This window comes from Macaca nemestrina, unplaced genomic scaffold (genome assembly GCF_043159975.1).
Source record: "Macaca nemestrina isolate mMacNem1 unplaced genomic scaffold, mMacNem.hap1 Scaffold_51, whole genome shotgun sequence".
NCBI lineage: Eukaryota > Metazoa > Chordata > Mammalia > Primates > Cercopithecidae > Macaca > Macaca nemestrina.
This window is the reverse complement of record NW_027257691.1, coordinates 150289-168341: the sequence shown is the minus strand read 5'-3', so window position 1 is coordinate 168341 and position 18053 is coordinate 150289. Positions and strand designations below refer to the sequence as shown.

At 50.1% G+C, this 18053-nt stretch overlaps 1 protein-coding gene and 1 pseudogene across 1 annotated transcript in view; one reads left to right on the top strand and one right to left on the bottom strand.

The window, feature by feature from the left end:
• LOC139361461 (centromere protein I-like) overlaps positions 1-10153 on the top strand; it is a 36592-nt gene extending 26439 nt beyond the window's left edge. Inside the window, 2 exon segments of the mRNA XM_071090056.1 lie at positions 9706-9799; positions 9973-10153. Coding sequence (XP_070946157.1) covers positions 9706-9799; positions 9973-10153 — 275 coding nt within the window.
• A 705-nt stretch (positions 10154-10858) lies between these two features.
• LOC139361460 (sphingomyelin phosphodiesterase 4-like) lies at positions 10859-16487 on the bottom strand (annotated as a pseudogene).
• Between the last annotated feature and the right edge of the window lie 1566 nt (positions 16488-18053).

Sequence of the window (18053 nt, the reverse complement as noted above, 5' to 3'; positions counted from 1 at the left end):
CACTGAGGGCCTGATGTGACCACCTCCCTTCACCTGTTTGTGCTCCCTGGAACAGAATCATTTTACCAGAAATGAACGAAACATACAAGCAGTTGTGTGCCCGTGTGTGTGCAAGATAGAGTTGTAAGAGCACAGGGGCTGAGGTGGGTGGAGTGGGCTCTGTCTATGCATGCATGTGATAAGCTTTTTCTTTAAGAGCATTATGTAATTCACACTTCAAGGTTTACATGTCTGTGGTCTTTAGGAGATTCACATAGTTCTGCAGCTGTCATCAAAATCTAATTTTGGAATATTCATTAATAAATAAATATATAGAGGTGCAGCTTCACTGTGTTGCCCAGGCTGTCCTCAAACTGCTGGCCTCATGGCAGACCTTTTGCCTAGGCATCCCGAAGTGCTGGGGTCACAGGTGTGAGCCACACAGCCTAAGTTTACAACTTTTGTTGTTGTTGTTGTTGGTGATAGTGTCCCTGTAACCCAGGCTGGAGTGCAGTGGCATGATCCCAGGCCTGGGTCTACCAGCATGTACCCCCACACCAGGCTAATTTTTTTTTTTTTTTTTTGTAGATACAGAGTCCCACTGTGTTGCCAGGTTTCATCTATCCTCCTGCCTCCCAAAGTACTGAGATTACAAGTGTGAGCCACCATGACCAGTCAGCATTTGTTTTTTTTTTTTTTTTTTTTTTTTTGAGACTAAGTCTTGCTCTGTCACCCAGGCTGGAGTGCAGTGGCGCCATCTTGGCTCACTGCAGCCTCTGCCTCCAAAGTTCAAGCATTTCTTCTGCCTCAGCCTCCTGGTTAGCTGAGATTACAGGCACATGCCACCATGCCCGGCTAATTTTTGTATTTTTAGTAGAGATGGGGTTTCACCATGTTGGGCAGACTGGTTTCAAACTCCTGACCTCAGGTGATCTGACTGCCTCGGCCTCCCAAAGTGCTGGGTTTACAGGTGAGAGCCACTGCGTCTGGCCCAGTCTGCATTTTTTAAAGGAACTTTGTAACTGTTAGCAGTCACACACTCCCCTTTCCTTCAACTCTCAGCCACCACTTACACTTTTCACTGGCATGGATTTTCCTATTCTGAATTTTCCATGTAAATACAATTGTACAGTCCATGTTTTTATTTTACAACTGGCTTATTTCACTTAACATAATATTTTCAAGGTTCAAGGTCCGTGAAGCATGTTTGGTATGTACTTTATTCCTTTTTATTGTCAAAGATTCCATTTATGGATGTGTATATCACATTTATTATAGCCATTCATTAGTTGGTGGATAGATGGATTGTCTCTACTTTTTGCTTATTATGAATAAGCAGAATAACAGTTGATGTGTAAGTGTTTGTGGGGGCTGTGTTTTCACTTCTCTTGGGTATATACCTGGGGTAGTGTTGCCGGGTCATATGGTACCTCTGTGTTTAACCTTTTGAGGAATTGCTACGTGTTTCCCAAAGCAACTGCACTATTCTGAATTCTCACCAGCAGCTTAAATGAGGTTCCAGTTTCCCCTCATCCTCTGCAGTATTTGTTACCATTTATCTGTAGCCATTGAATTGGTGTCTCATTGCTTTGATTTGTATTTGACTAGTGACTAATGATGTTGAGCATCTTTTCATGTGCTTTTTGGTCATTCGTATATTTTCTTGGAAGTGTGTCTATTCAGATCCTTTGTCCATTTTTAAATTGGGTTGTTACTCTTTTCATTGTTGGGTTGTAATAGTTCTTTATGCATTTGGATGTAAGTCTCTTATTAGATATATAATTTGCAATTATTTGAGGGAATTTTTCTTTAAATTTAGGCAGAATTGCTCTGTTTCTCAGGCTGGAGTTTAGTGGTGTGATCTCAGTTTACTGCAACCTCTGTCTCCCAGGTTCAAGCGATTCTCCTGCCTCAGCCTCCCGAATGGGTGGGATTACAGGACTGCAGCACCACACCTGGCTAATTTTTGTATTTTTAGTAGAGATGAGGTTTTTCCATGTTGGCCAGGCTGGTGTTGACCTGGCCTCAAAGAACCCACCCTCTTCAACCTCCCCAAGTGCTGGGATTACAGGTGTGAGCCACTGTGCCTGGCCTATTTTGAGGGATTTTTTAATTTAAAAATTTAACAATTTTTGGCCAGGCGCAGTGGTTGACTCCTGTAATCCCAGAACTTTAGGAGACCAAGACTGGTGGATTGCTTGAGCCTATGAGTTCAAGACCAACCTGGGCAACACAGTGAGACTTTCACTCTTGACTTTTCTTTTTTTGAGACGGAGTCTTGCTCTGTTGCCTAGGCTGGAGGGCAGTGGTGAGACCTCAGCTCACTGCACCCTCCGCCTCCTGGGTTCAAGTGATTGTCCTGCCTCAGCCTCCCAAGTATCTGAGATTACAGGTGCCCGCCACCATGCCAGTCTAATTTTTGTATTTTTAGTAGAGAACTCCTGACCTCAATTGATCCACCTGCCTTGACCTCCCAAAGTGCTGGGATTACAGGCTTGAACCAGTATGCCTGGCAAACACTGACTCTGGTCTTTTTGTCTCTGTTTTTTTAAAAAATAACATTTTAAATTGTTTTTGTTAGTTGGTATTTTCTTACAATTAAATGAACTTTTATAAGGACTTATTAAACTATCTCAGATTTTTGAAAGGCACACTTACTCATTCAGCATTGTTACTTACTTCATAACAAACTACCCCACAACTTAGGGGCTTAAAGCAGTGAGTTACTATTTTTCCTGCATCTGTGGGTCAGGAGTTGGGGCAGCTGGGATTACATGGCTGGGCCGTTCCCCCGGTCTCACTTGTGACTTCCCATGTGGCTGTTTTCCCTCCAGCCAGGCGGGAAGGCCATATAGCCTTCACTCAAGTGGCTGCACGTCAACTTTCCTGACACGGCCTCCACGTGGTATCTTTAGCAGCATAGCTGGACTTTCCTACAACATGGCAGCTGGCTTCCAGGAGGAGGAAGAAATGGCAGCTGCCAGTCCTCACAGCTCCTAGAACAACACTTGGAAACAGTAAGTTCAAAGGCCAGTGCAGATTCAGGGGAGGGTAACTCACCTCCACATTTTGATAAGAGCAGCAGCCTGTAGGTACAGGCAGACCGTTGATCATCTTGGGAGCGTCATGGAGACTAGCTACCACAGAGACCTTCCCACCACCTGAGGATTAAGCTTTCTCTCCCAAAGGAGGCGTCCAGCAGAACTCCTGCCCCTCTCCATGACAGCTTGCTCTGCCTTGGCCCCCAAATTACTGCAGCCCACACACTGTGCCTTAATGATTTTAGTCAATTTTTATCAAGCTGGTTCTAAATTCCTAACTCCAGGAAGAAGCTCTGTCTAATTGGAAGACAAATATTTATAAGAGCTGTGTTGGAAATGTTCTACATCATTTTTGCAGAGGCAGACATCTTACTGGGATATTGTTGTCTGGTGGCCATCTTTATACTTACTGCTCAAGCTCCACGTGGAGGGAATGCCAGCTAGTGCTGTGAGGGTCAGCTCAGCAGGTGGACTGTGGTAGGACACGCTCTGGGTCAGATGCAGCCTGGGAACACTTGTTACGTGCCCCTGCTCCCTGAGACCCTGTTGTAACAACTGTGAATGAATGTAAAACGTGAAACCGTGAGCAGGGAAGAGGATAGGAAGGAGTAATTTCTCTGTGTTTCCAGATCCCAAGAAACTTTGGGAGGTTGTGGGTCATGGAGGAGGAGGATGACCCTCCATTGCAATCCTGGCAGGCTTCCGAGTCCAGAGGTGCCCATCACAAAAGAAACCAGGCCGCTAATGGGCACCTCAGGCTGTCTAGTGTATACCCCAAAGCAAGGAAAGCTTTGCGTGTACCTGTCTTAAAGGAATTAACCAAATTGTCTGGAGTGAGCTCATGCCTTCAGTGTGGGTGTTAGCACCCCAAGTTAAAGCCCTCCTTATCCTCTCATTGCCTGGCTCCAGTTCTCACAGCTGGACCCCATTTGTGCACTCTACAGTGATGTCTGCCTGCAAGGCCCTGTTCTGCATGCCTCATGCGTGTGAACTCATTTGATCCCTACTCAGCTGCAATACCATTCATTCCAGTTTACAGGCAAGAAAACTCAGGCATGAAGATACTAATTGTTTTGCTCAGGATGTCACTTTGCTGATGTCAGAGCCCACGCTCTTAGTCACATCTCTTACTGACTCCTGAATCTTTGAAAGCAAAAGATACCCAACACTCACCTTAATTTCTAAACACCTTAATTTCTATGGGTGGGACTACTCTCTGTCTAAGGGAGACTCAGGGATACAAAAATAGCTATGCCTGGGGGTGATAGGCGATACTGATAACGGCATCTCCAAACTTTCCAGCCAACTTCCTGAAGGGAAGGTTCAAGAAGATTTGGTACCTATTGAATGACACCTCTGTGTCAGCACCTAGAGGGACAGTGTGGAGATATATTTACTGGAACTGGATGTATTTCTGGACATTTGCTTACTTGGCCATTTAAAATTAAATACCTATCTATTTTGCACTTAACATAGCATTATGGAAAAGTAGTATGTGTTTCTGGTTTACAGTTTGGAAACTATTTGTACAGAATTGAACCCTGATTAGAGAACAAAGGTGAAACTCAGGGACTAGGGAGGCTGAGACGGCATCAGAACGGGGCAGCCACTTTGGAATTTATCAGAGAGGAAGGCCTGGGCTGAGCCACCAACCAGCTAGAATCAAGGGACAAAAAGGCCCAACTGTTCCCCAGGAGAGCAAGAGAGGACAGAGATGCTAACATGCCTCTGATGAATGGAGATATTTTTCTACCTTCAGCTTTTTATTTATCTATTTATTTTTTTTGTCAGGGAGTTGCTCTGTTGCCCAGGCTGGAGTACAGTGGTGTGATCATAGCTCACTACAGCCTCAAATTACTGGATTCAAGTGATCTTTCCACCCCAGCCTCCTGAGTAGCTGGGACTATAGGTGTGCACCACAATGCCTGGCTAATTATTTTCAACTTTTTTTCATAAAATTAACTCAAAATGGGTCAAAAATGTAAATTTACAAGCTAAAACTATATGTTAGAGGATAGCAAAGGCATACATCTTCATGACCTTGGATTAGGCAACAGCAGTTTCTTAGATGTGATGCCAAAAAAGCACATGCAACAAAAAACGTAGATAAATTTGACTTCATCAAAGTTAAAAATTTGTACGTCATAAGACATTGTCAAAATAAGGAAAACAAGAATATATTGGCAACTCATATATTAGGTAAGGGTTTAATATCCAGAATACATAAAGAACTTCTCCAACTCAACGCCAAAAAAAAAAAAAAATGCAGCTGAAAAATGGGCAACATATTTGAATAAGTATCTCCAAAAAGATGAGATAAAAATGGCCAAGAAGTACATGAAAAGACGCTCAGCATCATTAGGGGATTGCAAATAACCACAATGAGATGCCGCTTCGTACCCATTATAATGGCTGTGATTTAAAAAAAGATAGACAATAATAAGTATTGACAAAGATGTAGAGAAATTGGAATTCTCTTTTTTCTCGTGATGGAGCCCCTCTCTGTCACCCAGGCTGGAGTGCAGTGGCATAATCTTGGCTTACTGCAGCTTCCACCTCCCAGCTTCAAGTGAGTCTCCTGCCTCAGCCTCCCGAGTAGCTAGGACTACAGGCACACACCACCTAGCTAATTTTGTATTTTTCCTAGAGACATGGAGGGGGGGCCTCTTCGTGTTTGCCAGGCTGATCTCGAACTCTTGACCTCGGGTGATCCACCCATCTCGGCCTCCCAAAGTGTTGGGAGTACAGGTGTGAACCACCACACCTAGCAGAGAAACTGGAGTTCTCATACATTGCTGGAGAGAATGTGAAATGGTACAGCTGCTGTGGGAGACAGTATGACAATTCTTCAAGAAATTAAATGTAGAGTTACCGTATGACCCAGACGTTTTCTATTCTTAGGTATATACTCAAGAGAAAAGAAACCAAGTCCACACAAAAACATAACACAGACTGTTGTAGCATCATAACATCATTCCTAATAGCACAAAGTGGAAACAATCCAAATGTCTACTAGCTGTTGAATGGATGAACAGTGTGTGGAATTTCCACACAATGGAAAATCATATGGCCACACAAAGGAATGTATGACTGATAGATGCTACAACATGGATGAAGCTTTAAAGCATTACGTAAATGAAGCAGTCACAAAAGACCACGTTGCGTTTTTATAAAATTTCCAAAGAGGCCAGGTACAGTGGCTCACACCTGTAATCCCAGCACTTTGGGAGGCCAAGGCAGGCAGATGATGAGGTCAGGAGTTCGAGACCAGACTGGCCAATATGGTAAAACCCCATCTGTACTGAAAATACAAAAATTAGCCGGGCATGGTGGTGCACAGTTGTCATCCCAGCTACTCAGGAGGTTCAGGCAAAAGAACCACTGGAACTCAGAAGGTGGAGGTTGCAGTGAGCCAAGAGTGCACCACTGTACTCCAGCCTGGGCTTAGAGCAAGACTCCATTAAAAAAAAAAATGCCAAAGATGGATACTCTCTATAATAGCATGTTTGTTTCCCATGGCTGCCATAACAAGATACCATAAAGTTGGAGGCTTCTATCTCTGGGTCCATGGCTTTGGCCTCTGAGCCCCATGACTGCTCTCATGGTCATCTTTCCTTTTCTTAAAGAGTAGCACGTGTTTGAGACTGAGTAGTTTTATCAGCCTATTTTCTGCCTCTGAATTTTGGGAGTTCTTTGATTTTGTCTAGTCTCTAAACTTTCTATGATTTTGTCTAGTCTCTAAACTTTCTAGTCCAAGATGGCAGTGTTTCTTCTCATAGAACATTCTAAAATCCTTGTGGAATTTCTGCGTATATGATGGAATTCATGGCGTTAGATGAGGTTTCTCCACAGATCTTTCCTAGATAATTTAGTTTCTTTGCCTCACTTCTGTGAGATGATTGAGGGGATTCATGAGTCACATGTTTAATATCTTTGGCACTAGGAAAATTTGCAAGGCATGTCACACCGTTGGCATTCTCTACAGAACATGCTTTCCTAACTGGATCTCCTAGTTTTAGTATTCTGGTTTTTTCCAATGTGAATAGCCTGAGAATTTCCCAAATCATCAAGTCTAGGTTCTTTTTGGCATAACAGTTCTTCCCTCAGTTTATCTATTTTGTTGTACTTTTATTCTTTACAGTACCTCAATTTATCTCTTGCCTCTTACATTTACTATAAGTGGGAAAAAGAAACAAAGCTTGAGTCTTGAGTGCTTTGATTGCAAGTCTGCTCAGCTAAATGTGCAAGCTCATTGCTTGTGATTCTGCCTTCCACACAGCTGTAGGACACAATCCAACTAAATTTTTGCTATTCTATAGCAAAGAACATCTTTGCTCTAGTTTCCTGTAACATGTTCCTTGTTTCCTCTGTGCCCTTAGAATCACCTTTAATGTTCATGTGTTTACCAACATTCTGTTTGTGACAGTATATGTATTCTTGAAAATAACACAGGCTTTCTATTAAGTTCCTCAATTCGTTTAAGGAAGAGTGTGGGTGACAGAGTCTTTAACATCCACGTATCTACCAACAGCCTCTTCAAGGCCACCTAGGCCTTTTCTATCATGGTTTCTCACAATTCTACCATCACCACTTTATTATCCAATTTCAAAGCCACTGCCACATTTTAGGTACCCCACTCCTGGTAGGAAAAAAATGCATATGTTTCCTGTGACTGCTCTAACAAGTTCCTACAAACTTGATGGCTTAAAAGAACAGAAATTTAATCTCTCACAATTCTGAAGACCAGAAGTTCTCAAAGTCAGTACCATGGGCAAAAATCACAGTGGCAGCAGGGAGGCTATAGTAGAGGAACCTGTTTCTCACATCTCTCAGCTTCTGGTCACTGCTGGTACTCCTTGCCTTGTGGCTGTATCACTCCAGTCTTTCAAGGCCAGCATCACTGAGTAGATTCTTTCTATATTCCATCTTCACATCATTTTCTCCTGTGTGTGTGTGAATTTCTGCCTCCCTCTTATGTGGCAATTGCACTTAGGGTCCACCTCTATAACACTCTGTCTCAAGATCTTTAACTTCACCACACCTGCAAAGACCCTTTTCCCAAATGAGGTAACATTTACAGGTTTCAAGGAATAGGACCTGATCTCTCTAAGTACTGTTATTTAGCCTACTTCAGGTAGAAAGTTGATGAGTGATTGTCAAGGGCCAGAGATGCTGTGGGGGAAATGGAGTTTCCGTTTGGCGTGATGAAAATATTCTAAAATGGGACTGTACATAGTGGCTCACGTCTGTAATCCTGGCACTTTGGGAGGCCTGGGCGGGTGGATCCCTTGAGGTCAGGAGTTTGAGAGCAGCCTGGCCAATATAGTGAAACCCTGCCTCTACTAAAAATTCAAAAATTAGGAGCTGTGGTGCACATCTGTAGTCCCAGCTACTCAGGAGGCTGAGGTAGGAGAATCGCTTGAACCTGGGAGGTGGAAGTTGCAGTGAGCTGACATCATGCCACTGCACTCCAGCCTGGCTACACAGTGAGACTCCATCTCAAAAAAAAAAAAAAAAGGAAAAAGAAAAAAAAAGAAAATGTTCTAAAATTGATTTTGATAGTGCTGCACAATTCTGAATGTAATACCAAAAAACCAATGTATGGCATGCATTAAGTTGGTGAATTGTGTATTAGCAGACTTATTAATATATATGTTAATGGAACCAGTAAAGGTGATGGATGACAGGTCTGTCTGCTTGATGACCAGGTCAGGACAGCATGATTTTCTTGGGTAGAGGGCACTGCTGGGGCTGCCCAGTTCCTGCTTAACGAAATCCCACACTTGGACAGAACTGGAACAGAGGCAGTGGAGCAGGCTGTCTGGGAGGCATTGGCCATGTTCTTAGAGAAGGCTCTCCATGTAACTTCCTTCAGGGAGCCAGATCCTTGGGCCACTCGGCCTGTCCACGGTCCAGGTTCATCTCAGCTCTGTGAGGGTGCACTTGTTGGTGTTAGAGCATCTTGTGTGTGGTCAACACGCCCCTACTCAAATGTAGGAGAACACAGGGCATAGGAAACCCTTGAAACATGCATGTGATTTTCTCATCACAGTTCTGAGTCCAGGCAGAGCTGCTTTGGGTAAGTGGGGCACCCCCGCCCCGGGAAGCCCAAGTCCATAACACAAAGGCTGCCACTCAGAGGAAGGGCTGGCTTGTGGGCACTGCTGGCTTCCCACCACCAGCTGGGCCTCAGCCCTCGTGGCATTCCTGTTGAGCACTGCAGGGCACCCAGGGGGCCGTGGCATCAGGGATCCTGCTGCAAGCATACCTGTGCTGCTCACATGGGGCCCATGTCCCCGCTGTGAAGGATGAAGAGCAAGGTCCTCAGGACATGTGTCCTCAAAATACCTTGCACTGCACCACCCATCAAGAGTGGGCCTGGTGGCTGGCAGGGCCAGGCAGTGAGTGCTTCCCTGTGCTGCCCGCCACTCTGGGCATGGGAGGTACTTGAGGTACTGCAGCCTTCTGGTGATAAGAGGTCCCCCCTTTCTGTGCACTACCCCATCATCTGTGATTATTATAATTGTTTCTGTCGGTAGTTGTCACTGTGTATACTTCTCCATGAACCTGGGCCTGCTGTCGTCTGAATGCTGTCAGCCTTGGAGCTGGCACTGTCCAGTCTGGCCCTGGTCAGCCCAGACCTCAGTTATCCTTGTCTCACATACTGTCCTGGTTCATCCTTCAGCTTCCTGGCAAAGTTCCTGCTCCCTGAAGCAGGAAGAGGCTGAGATTAATGCCAAGGAAGTGGGGCCACGGGCCTGGGAGGACTGTGCTGTCGGGTGAGGGTAGCACTGACCTGGCTACTCCGAGACACAGCTGTGTTGTGGTGGGAGGGTTGGTGTGGGTGTGGCCACGGCACTCTAAAGATTGCTCTCTGAGGAGAAAGGTGAGCCTGGCCGGACCCCTGTCAAGGCTGCTATGTCAGGGCAAGAGGACAGTGTCTTGCCCCCAGGAGCATGCAGTCTGGGCAGGAGACCCAGAGTGATCTTGTGTTTCGAAGGCAACTCCAGCCCAGCCAGGGGACCAGGAGGCTCTCCCGCCGCCAGGGAGGTGTGTGCGGCTCTGCCAATGCCTCTCTTTCAGGGCAGTCCCAGGATGAGCAAGAGTCCTTGGCTGCCCAGGAAGGTCCCTGAAGCAGCAGGGGCTGGGCTAGGGGCCAGGGACTGGGAAGAAATGCCTGATAGCCGGTGAAGAACAAGGTGCACACATGTGACTTGGAAAGAAACAAGCTTTATTTTCAGTTTTCAACAGGTAGAGTGATACTTCATCATATGCTTTTGTGTGAATAGCAAATAGCAAAATATTAGAATGTAAACAGTTTTGTCAGTTTAGAGATCAAGTCCTTTTTTCTTCTTGAGTGTTACCTGTCTTGGAATTTAGCTGGGTTTAAAAGTAGTGGAATTATCAGGAAATTCTAGAGAGAGCCAGTCTCCAGTTGCAGGTAGGTGTGCCTGGCACTCACCAGCTGCGGGCACAGATGCAGGCGTCTCAAAGCACCAAGCATTACAAATGCCAGTTCTGCAGAACCTGCAGCCTCTTCTGCCACTTGGCAAAGTTGTTCTTCAGGGTCTGCTTCAGCGTGGGCAGAATGGCACATGCTGCCACAGGCTTGGGGCTCAGAAGCAGGCTGGGGGTGGATAGAGAGACTGTCACCTTCAGTGTCCCCAGGAGTGGAGCGTGCTGGGAGTAGGGTCTGTATGGCCCTCACTGGGACCCAGTGAGGCCACGGCCGCCTCTGCTTCTGCGCTGCCACCCCTCCACCACTCCCTGTCTGCGGCCCAGGTGGCAGGGTTGCCCCGCTGTTCCCACATCCATGGGACTTATCGTTTCTTGGAGAGGCTCTTGGTGGAGACCTTGGGGAACTGAATGGCTTTTTGGTCCCTGGATGAAGGAAGAGTCAGCAATGAGCCCCAAACAGGCCCCAGGGATGAGGCACGGGTGACTGGACACTCACCTGGAAGAACTAGATCCAGCCTCCTTTGGGGCCGCCTGGGGCCTCTGGCTCTTTTCCCTTGGGCTGCAGCTTTGGGTCCCCTGGTACTAATATTACTCGGACTTGAGGTACTGCCGCTGAAAGACGGGGACATCAGCACAGCCACCCCCACCACCCAGGGCCTCACCTCTTGGGCCTGCTGGATGTTGACATTCCACAGCTGGCAGATGAGAACTTCACACTGCTGAAGTGTGGTGGGCTTTCATAGGTGCGGCTGCAGTGTCACTGGAGGGTGTGCTCCCATCACCTCCCAAGCCCAAGGGTTGGGCTGTGTGGTAAGTACCCCCAGCCTGCTCTGAACACAGCGGCCAGTACCATCAGGGCTGCTGCAGCTTCCCCATTCAGTCAGCAGCCTCATGGCTGAGGCATAAAGGACATAGCCCAGGGCAAGGAGCAGTGCCAGGGAGGGCCGAACTCAGAACAGGGAGGCCTCAAAGGCGGCCAGCAGCAGCCAGAGCATCATCTGGTAGCTACCCAGGAGGTGCAGGCTGAACCTGGGGTCATGGGAGTGGCTGGTGGCCAGTCTCTACCCATGGGGCTTACCAGGTGCCTGCTGGCCAGCGCAAGCTCGTGAGATGGTAGAGAGAGAAACTGCTGAGGAAGTCGTCCCAGGAATGCAGAGTCACCCACCATCTGGCCTGCAAACTGATGCATCAAGGCAGGGAGGCCTGGGATGGTGGCATCACAGGACAACAGTGCCCCACCCCCACAGGCCACCCTGGGACTGCACCCTGGACAGGAGCATCCAGAATCCTCTGAAGAAGCCAGGTTCGTTCTGCCCAGTCATTGCAGTCGATGGCAGACGACCACCAGAAGAGTGCACAGACCAAGCTGGCAATCTCGTAGTCTAAGATGGACTGCAGCTCTGGGTTCCCCTGGTACTAAAATTTCAAACCTTGACAGCACGTTGATGATTTAGAAACCCAGGCTGCAGGGACAAGTCAGAAAACACAGCTCACACACAACTCAGAGGAGCGGAGCTGCCTCTGCTCACAGGGGAGGAGGGAGCTGGGGACAGGTCAGGGCCCAACCCATGCACCTCTGGGACAGGGACCTCTCAGCTGGTACTGACCCAGGTCTGGGAGAATGAGTCCATCCTCACCCGTGATGCCCTCGAGGAGCTGCTTATTTTCATTCTCATTCTGGGTGGTGCCCCAGGCGAGTGTGAAGTGTGTGGGCTGAACTTACTGAGTTGCCAGAGAGAAGCGCCTCTGCCCTCAGCATCAAAGTGAAGGGAGGGGAGTGGTCTTCACCCCACAGGCCTCTAACAGTGCCAACAAGGCGATGGGGGTGTGGCCCTGCCTCCCACAATACTGGCTCCATCTGAGTGGGGCCTGGGTCTGGCACTTGGCTGATCACAGGCTGAGGGGGAACGAATCCTTTGAGGAAGGGGACCCTGATGGCTCTTTGTACCGGAAAACAGCCATAGTTTGTACCTGAAATATCTGGCGCAGGTACTCCAGGGCCACTTCCAGGTGGTACTCTGTTTGCTGGACACCATCCTGCCCCATATTGTCCAGGTCATTGGCTGGGTAAGAGCCGTTGGGGTTCATGGGGCCAAAGCCCAGTCAGGACAGGAAGGAGCAGCTGTAGGGCGCTCTCCACACTGGTCCAAGATGGACTTGACCGTGTGCTTGGTCTGCATAATGAGCTGAGCAAGGCGCAGGGCCTATGTGGGAGGTGCAGGCAGGTCACTGACAGACTGGCCTGTGCTGCCACCCAGGTAGGCTGGCCGGGGGCCGCAAGACCAATCCGCAGCCAGACCGCTGAGTGCCAGGAGGAGCAGCTTCTGCCAGGGAACTTTTAAAGACTAAAGGATGATCTTCTAAATGTTAAATATTCCGAACAACACTGCCTTTGTTATCAGGAAAAACCAGACTTTACTGAAAAGGGGGAAGGAGATACAGCCTTAACCCTAAGCCCAGCCTTGACCCTTCCCACCAGAACACAGCACTCTGTGGGGACTGTTAAGTCCCATGGCTCCAGGGTCCCTGAGGATGGGCACTGGTGATAACTCACCAGGATGTGGGCCTCTGGCACAAATATCAGAGTGTACTAACAGTCCTGGACCTCCAGGCTGTAAACGTGGCTCTTCACCTCGAAGGACGCATCAGTGATTGCTGGCAGCCACAGTGACAGGGCTGTGAAAAGTCAGTGCTGGTAGTGGAGGGATGACAAGCTCTGGCTCCAGGAACAGCTGCTCACCTGGAAGGCAGGAGACGAACCTGGTGCCCACCCAGGGGCACCAAGTACCCAGCTGCTGCCTGCAAAACTTTGGGTGGTCCCTGAGGTGTCTGGGGAGCCATGACTCAGGGGTGTCATCCTGAGGCCCTGGGTTGTAGCGTCTCCCATGCAGTAGGTGGCTGACATAGGGAGGGCGGGTGGGGTAGCTGGTGGCTCACCGAGCCCCCAGCAGTGTTTACAGGTGGCAAACACCAGGAGGAGTGACAGAAGCCAATGTCCAACCCAGTCAGGATGAACACACAGCAGAGACCTGGCTCACCATCTGAGGCAGCTGCCACAAGTCACCAGCAAGAAAGTGGGGCCACAGCTTGGACTGTGCAGCTCCCCACTATGGGCACACCTGCAGTCCCTCGCTCAGTGCCTGGTGGTTGCAGGGCAGACGGGGGTGCAGCCAGTCTCACACTTCAGGGTGCAGATGTGTCCCAGGAGTCTCCACAGCACCCTTTGCTGGGGCCCACTCTGAGCACGTGGTTCCCTTCTGCAGACCTGCCACCCACCAGCTAAGGTCCTGGCCTGGTCTGGCTGGGTCAGGGTCTGCCAGACGGGTCCAGACTGAGGACTTACCTGGATTATCTCGGTCACTGTTGGGCTGGGCAAAGACTTTGACCACTGGGAACATCATGAGTGCATGTTTGGGGCTGACCAAGTCTGTGCAGAGCTCGCGGTTCAGGAAGACCACGAACGGCTTTGTGTACATCAGCAGATTCTCCTGGACAGAGAGTGCCCTGGGGACTGAGGTGGCAATTTGGGATCAGCCCTCTCGATGGGGGCAGGGGCTGCACCACTCCGTGCCCATAAGACCGCTGCTCGTCCCTGGACTTCCAGACTCTCTGGTCAAGGTGACAAGATGTCATAGATGGTAGCTTAGAGGGCTGTGGGTGGGCACAGAGAGCAGGCCAGATCTGGGCAGGTGACACCCAGGCCCTCTGAGGACACTGTATTTTTGGCAAGGCTGAGGCCCGTTTCCAAGAGGAATGAGGCCACCATGGCAGAGGCTGGCTCAGCCTGTGGGGGCCAATGGACAATCCCCCAGAGGATCCAAAGGGGAAGGGCTTGGGCAAGAAGAGAAGAGGTTAGTGGGCACCCCAGGTGCCATGTTAGCCTGGAGGTCTGCCATGAGGATCAAGCAGGGGATGAGGGCAAGACGGCCGCTGCTGTACTCTCCTCTGTGCGGGTGAGGGTCAAGGGATAGTTTGGGTGTTGCTGAATGTTTATCTGGACCAGAAGTGGGAGGGGACAGGGCAGGATGGGTCACTGGTGCACTGCTTCCATGAGAAAGCAGTTTCAGGACCCGGCAAAGTTGAGTCTAGGAAGGGCTGGTCTGTGCTTCACTAGGGAAGGCCTGGGAGAAGACCACAGGAGACCACTGGGGCCAGGGCCAGGCTGACCCCAAGATAGGCAGCTGGCTTGGTTTACTGGCCCACAGGAGCAACATCCATCCCCAGGAGCCAGTGGCATGACTGTGAGGAGAGAGGCTGAGGCTTATTTTTCCAACGCACCGGGAGTCAATGGAACTGTCACTGCCGGGAGCCTGCTTGTTGGAGTATGCTGCCATGGCTGCAGGTAGGTCAGCCACATCTCCAGGACCTGTGGGAGGGGGCGTGAGCTGAGGGCCCAGTGGCTGGGGGCCAAATCCTCTGGTGGCTTAGAGTCCCTGTCCCAGCTAGCAGCTGGGTGGGGCTGGCTCTTCCTCCATCTCCCAGAGGGTGCAGGAGAGATGTGCACAGCCCTGTGATGTTTGGCTCTGTTGGTGGCCGTTTAGAAGCCAGGGCCATGGGTGGGCTTTTCCCAGCCCAAGGGGCTCAGTGCTCCCTGGACAGGTAAGGGTAGGAACCTGCCTGGCACCAGAAAGCTGGGACAGGGCAGGGCTTTCCGGTACCTGAGGGTTTGCTTTGGAAACTAAAAGAACCATGTGGCCCTCCAACAGCCCCCTCTTCTCCACCTCCTCTATACTTGTTCTCATTTGCCACACGGGACCATTCTCATTAGGATACATAGAGAACACAGACATGTATGTAACACGGCAATACTCAAGAGTTTTGAACGATGTGTCCAGGGGCCAGTGGTCAAAGCAATGCTGCATGAAAAGGTCAAGTTTTTGCTGGACAAACGTTGGGATGGGGCCTTGCAGGAAATAGGGTCACCTGCTGCTTGCCCGGTAAGGAGGCCCTGCTCACAGATGATCCCAGGGCTCCCATCAAGGAGGGTCAGCTCTGCCAGGGGAGAGCACTGGGGATCTCCAGGAGGTCAGAGTTGGCTTCAGCCCCTGTTTCTCAGAGGAAGAAATCAAAGTTCAGAGAGGCCAGTGAACATCCCAAGGAGACACAGCACATAGGCGCCTGAGCCAGCGCAGCTCCCACATGCTCCTCATCTCAGTCCTACACAGACAGCCCACTTTGGTGGGCCTGGAGTCAGGGCCACACCAGCTCTTCTGATAGGAGTAGGGAGGAGCTAGAGATGGCAGCATGATGAGGCCTCTGGCCAGTCTGGCCAGAGAGAGGCTCTGGGAGCCCGCTGGTCAGGGTGATGAGGCACATGCCTAGCCCTCCAGAGGCCTCAAGTGCTCTGTGAGCAGGAGAGGACTTACCCTGTTCGCTATGCCCTGGGGTGAGATCCTTGTGGGCAATAGCTGAGGAGGGGAAAGCAGGGGAGACAAAAGTGGCGGGAAGCCACAAGGGTCACCCACCCTTTGAACTCCTCCAGGGACCTGGTGGCATGGGAGTGGGTGAGGTCTGCTCTGGCTTCAGGCTGTTTCTGAAAGCACGCAGGTGCTTCAGCAGCAGGCACACCAGCAGTGCTCCTCAGTGGGCCTGAACCACTGCTAGGTGGAGGAGGAAGGGTCAGGGTTGGGAAGGGCTGCTGATCCACAGCATTCATTCTCCAGGTCTGACCACATCCCGCCCCGGGCTGGTGGCTTTGCCTCCCCACGGGAGGCACGAGCCAGGCCAAGAGTGGGAGCACCCTCTGGGGTACCACTGTGCCTGGCACTCAGTGGACGTGCCTTGCACTGCTTGGTCTGAACTATGACCAACTTGTGATACGGAAGTACTTGGCCCAACACCCACAGAGCCCACCCTGCAGGGGGCTCACTAAGACACACATCTGCAGGGGATCTCCTAGCCCTGCTTCTACACCGCTGTGCACCCGCAGTGGGTGACACAGGCCACAACTCTCCAGGCTGTGCCCTTGGGCACTGCTTGATCCCCAGGGTAGGAGAAGGCCAGCATCATCCTCAATCTCTGGATCCAGGGTCTCCCACCGGCCTCCTGAATGTGTACAGAAAGCACAAGGAACCCAGGCACGGTGCCTCAGACATGTAATTCCAGCACTTTGGGAGGCAAAGGCAGGAAGATCACCAAGGCCCGCAGTTTGAAATTAGCCTGGGTAATACAGGGATACCTTGTCTCTACAACAAATTGTTAAAAGTGAGCTGGGTGTGGTGGTGCACACCTGTAGTCCTAGTGACTCAGGGGGCTAGGGTGAGAGGATCACTTGAACCCAGGAGTTCACAACTGCAGTGAGCCAGGATCGTGCCACTGCACTCCAGCCTGGGCGACATAGGAAGACCTTGTTCAAAAATAACCCAGTGGCTTCGCTTATCTCCCAAATTCTTTCCACCTCCTACTCTTCCTGGACACAGCCAGACAAAGGCTCAGTCCAGCCCTGGGCATCACTCCGTTGCCGATGGATTTGTGGTCAGGAAAACCCTCAGAGGAGCACAGTCAAGCATGTAGGCCAAACTTTTGATTTGCAACCTATAAGCAGGGTCCTGGAGAGCGAGGCTGAGAGGAAAGCCTTTTTGCTGGCCATGGACTTCTGGTTGCTCAGTATTGTAAGGGCAGGTGGGAGCATCCAGTGGATGAGAGCAGGGGAATGGGGTACTAAGGGCAGGATTGTGAGTCTGAGTGGACATGCTCACCTCTCCACGTTTGTCCCCCAGCCCTTTGGGCCTCAACACATCTGTGCTGCTGAGGCTGGTGCAGGGCGCGGCTTCTGGGTGTATCCTGGGATGATGCAGACCCCGCAAGGGACACTGCCCACATCACCATCCACTCAAGTCTCCCTGTCAGGAAAACGTCCCCACGGGTCCAGGAGGCGCCCCACAGATCAGTGGCTGAGTCTGAGGATGGAGCTATGGGGTGGGAGGCATTTTCCTTTTTGAGACAAGGTCTGTCACCCAGGCTGGAGTGCGGTGGTGTGATCTTGGCTCATCATAGCCTCTGCCTCCTGGTCTCAAGGGATCCTTGCACTTCAGCCTCTGGAGTAGCTGGGAACACAGGCACACACCACCACACCCGGATAATTTTTGTATTTTTTTTTTTGTAGAGACAGGTCTTGCCGTTGTTGCCCAGACTGGCCTCAAACTCCTGAGCTCAAGCAATCTGCCTACGTCAGCCTCCCAAAGCACTGGAATTACAGGCATGAGCCACGTGCCAGACTGTTTACTTCTAGTTATCTGTATCTTCAAGTCTTTGGGCAACAAATTTACGTTGTTTTGGAAGGAAGAGCTGGGCACGGTGGTTCACGCTGGTAACCCCCAGCACTTTGGGAGGCTGAAGCAGGCAGATCACTTGAGGTCAGGAGTTTGAGACCAGCCTGGCCAAAAAAGGTTGAAAACCTGTCTCTACTAAAAATACAAAAATTAGCCTGGTGTGGTGGCATGCGCATGTACTCTCAGATACTCAAGAGGTTGAAGCGGGAGAACTGCTTGAACCCAGGAGGTGGAGGTTGCAATAAGCCAAGATGTGTCACTGCACTCCAGCCTGGGCGACAGAGGGAGACCCCTCTAAAAGGAA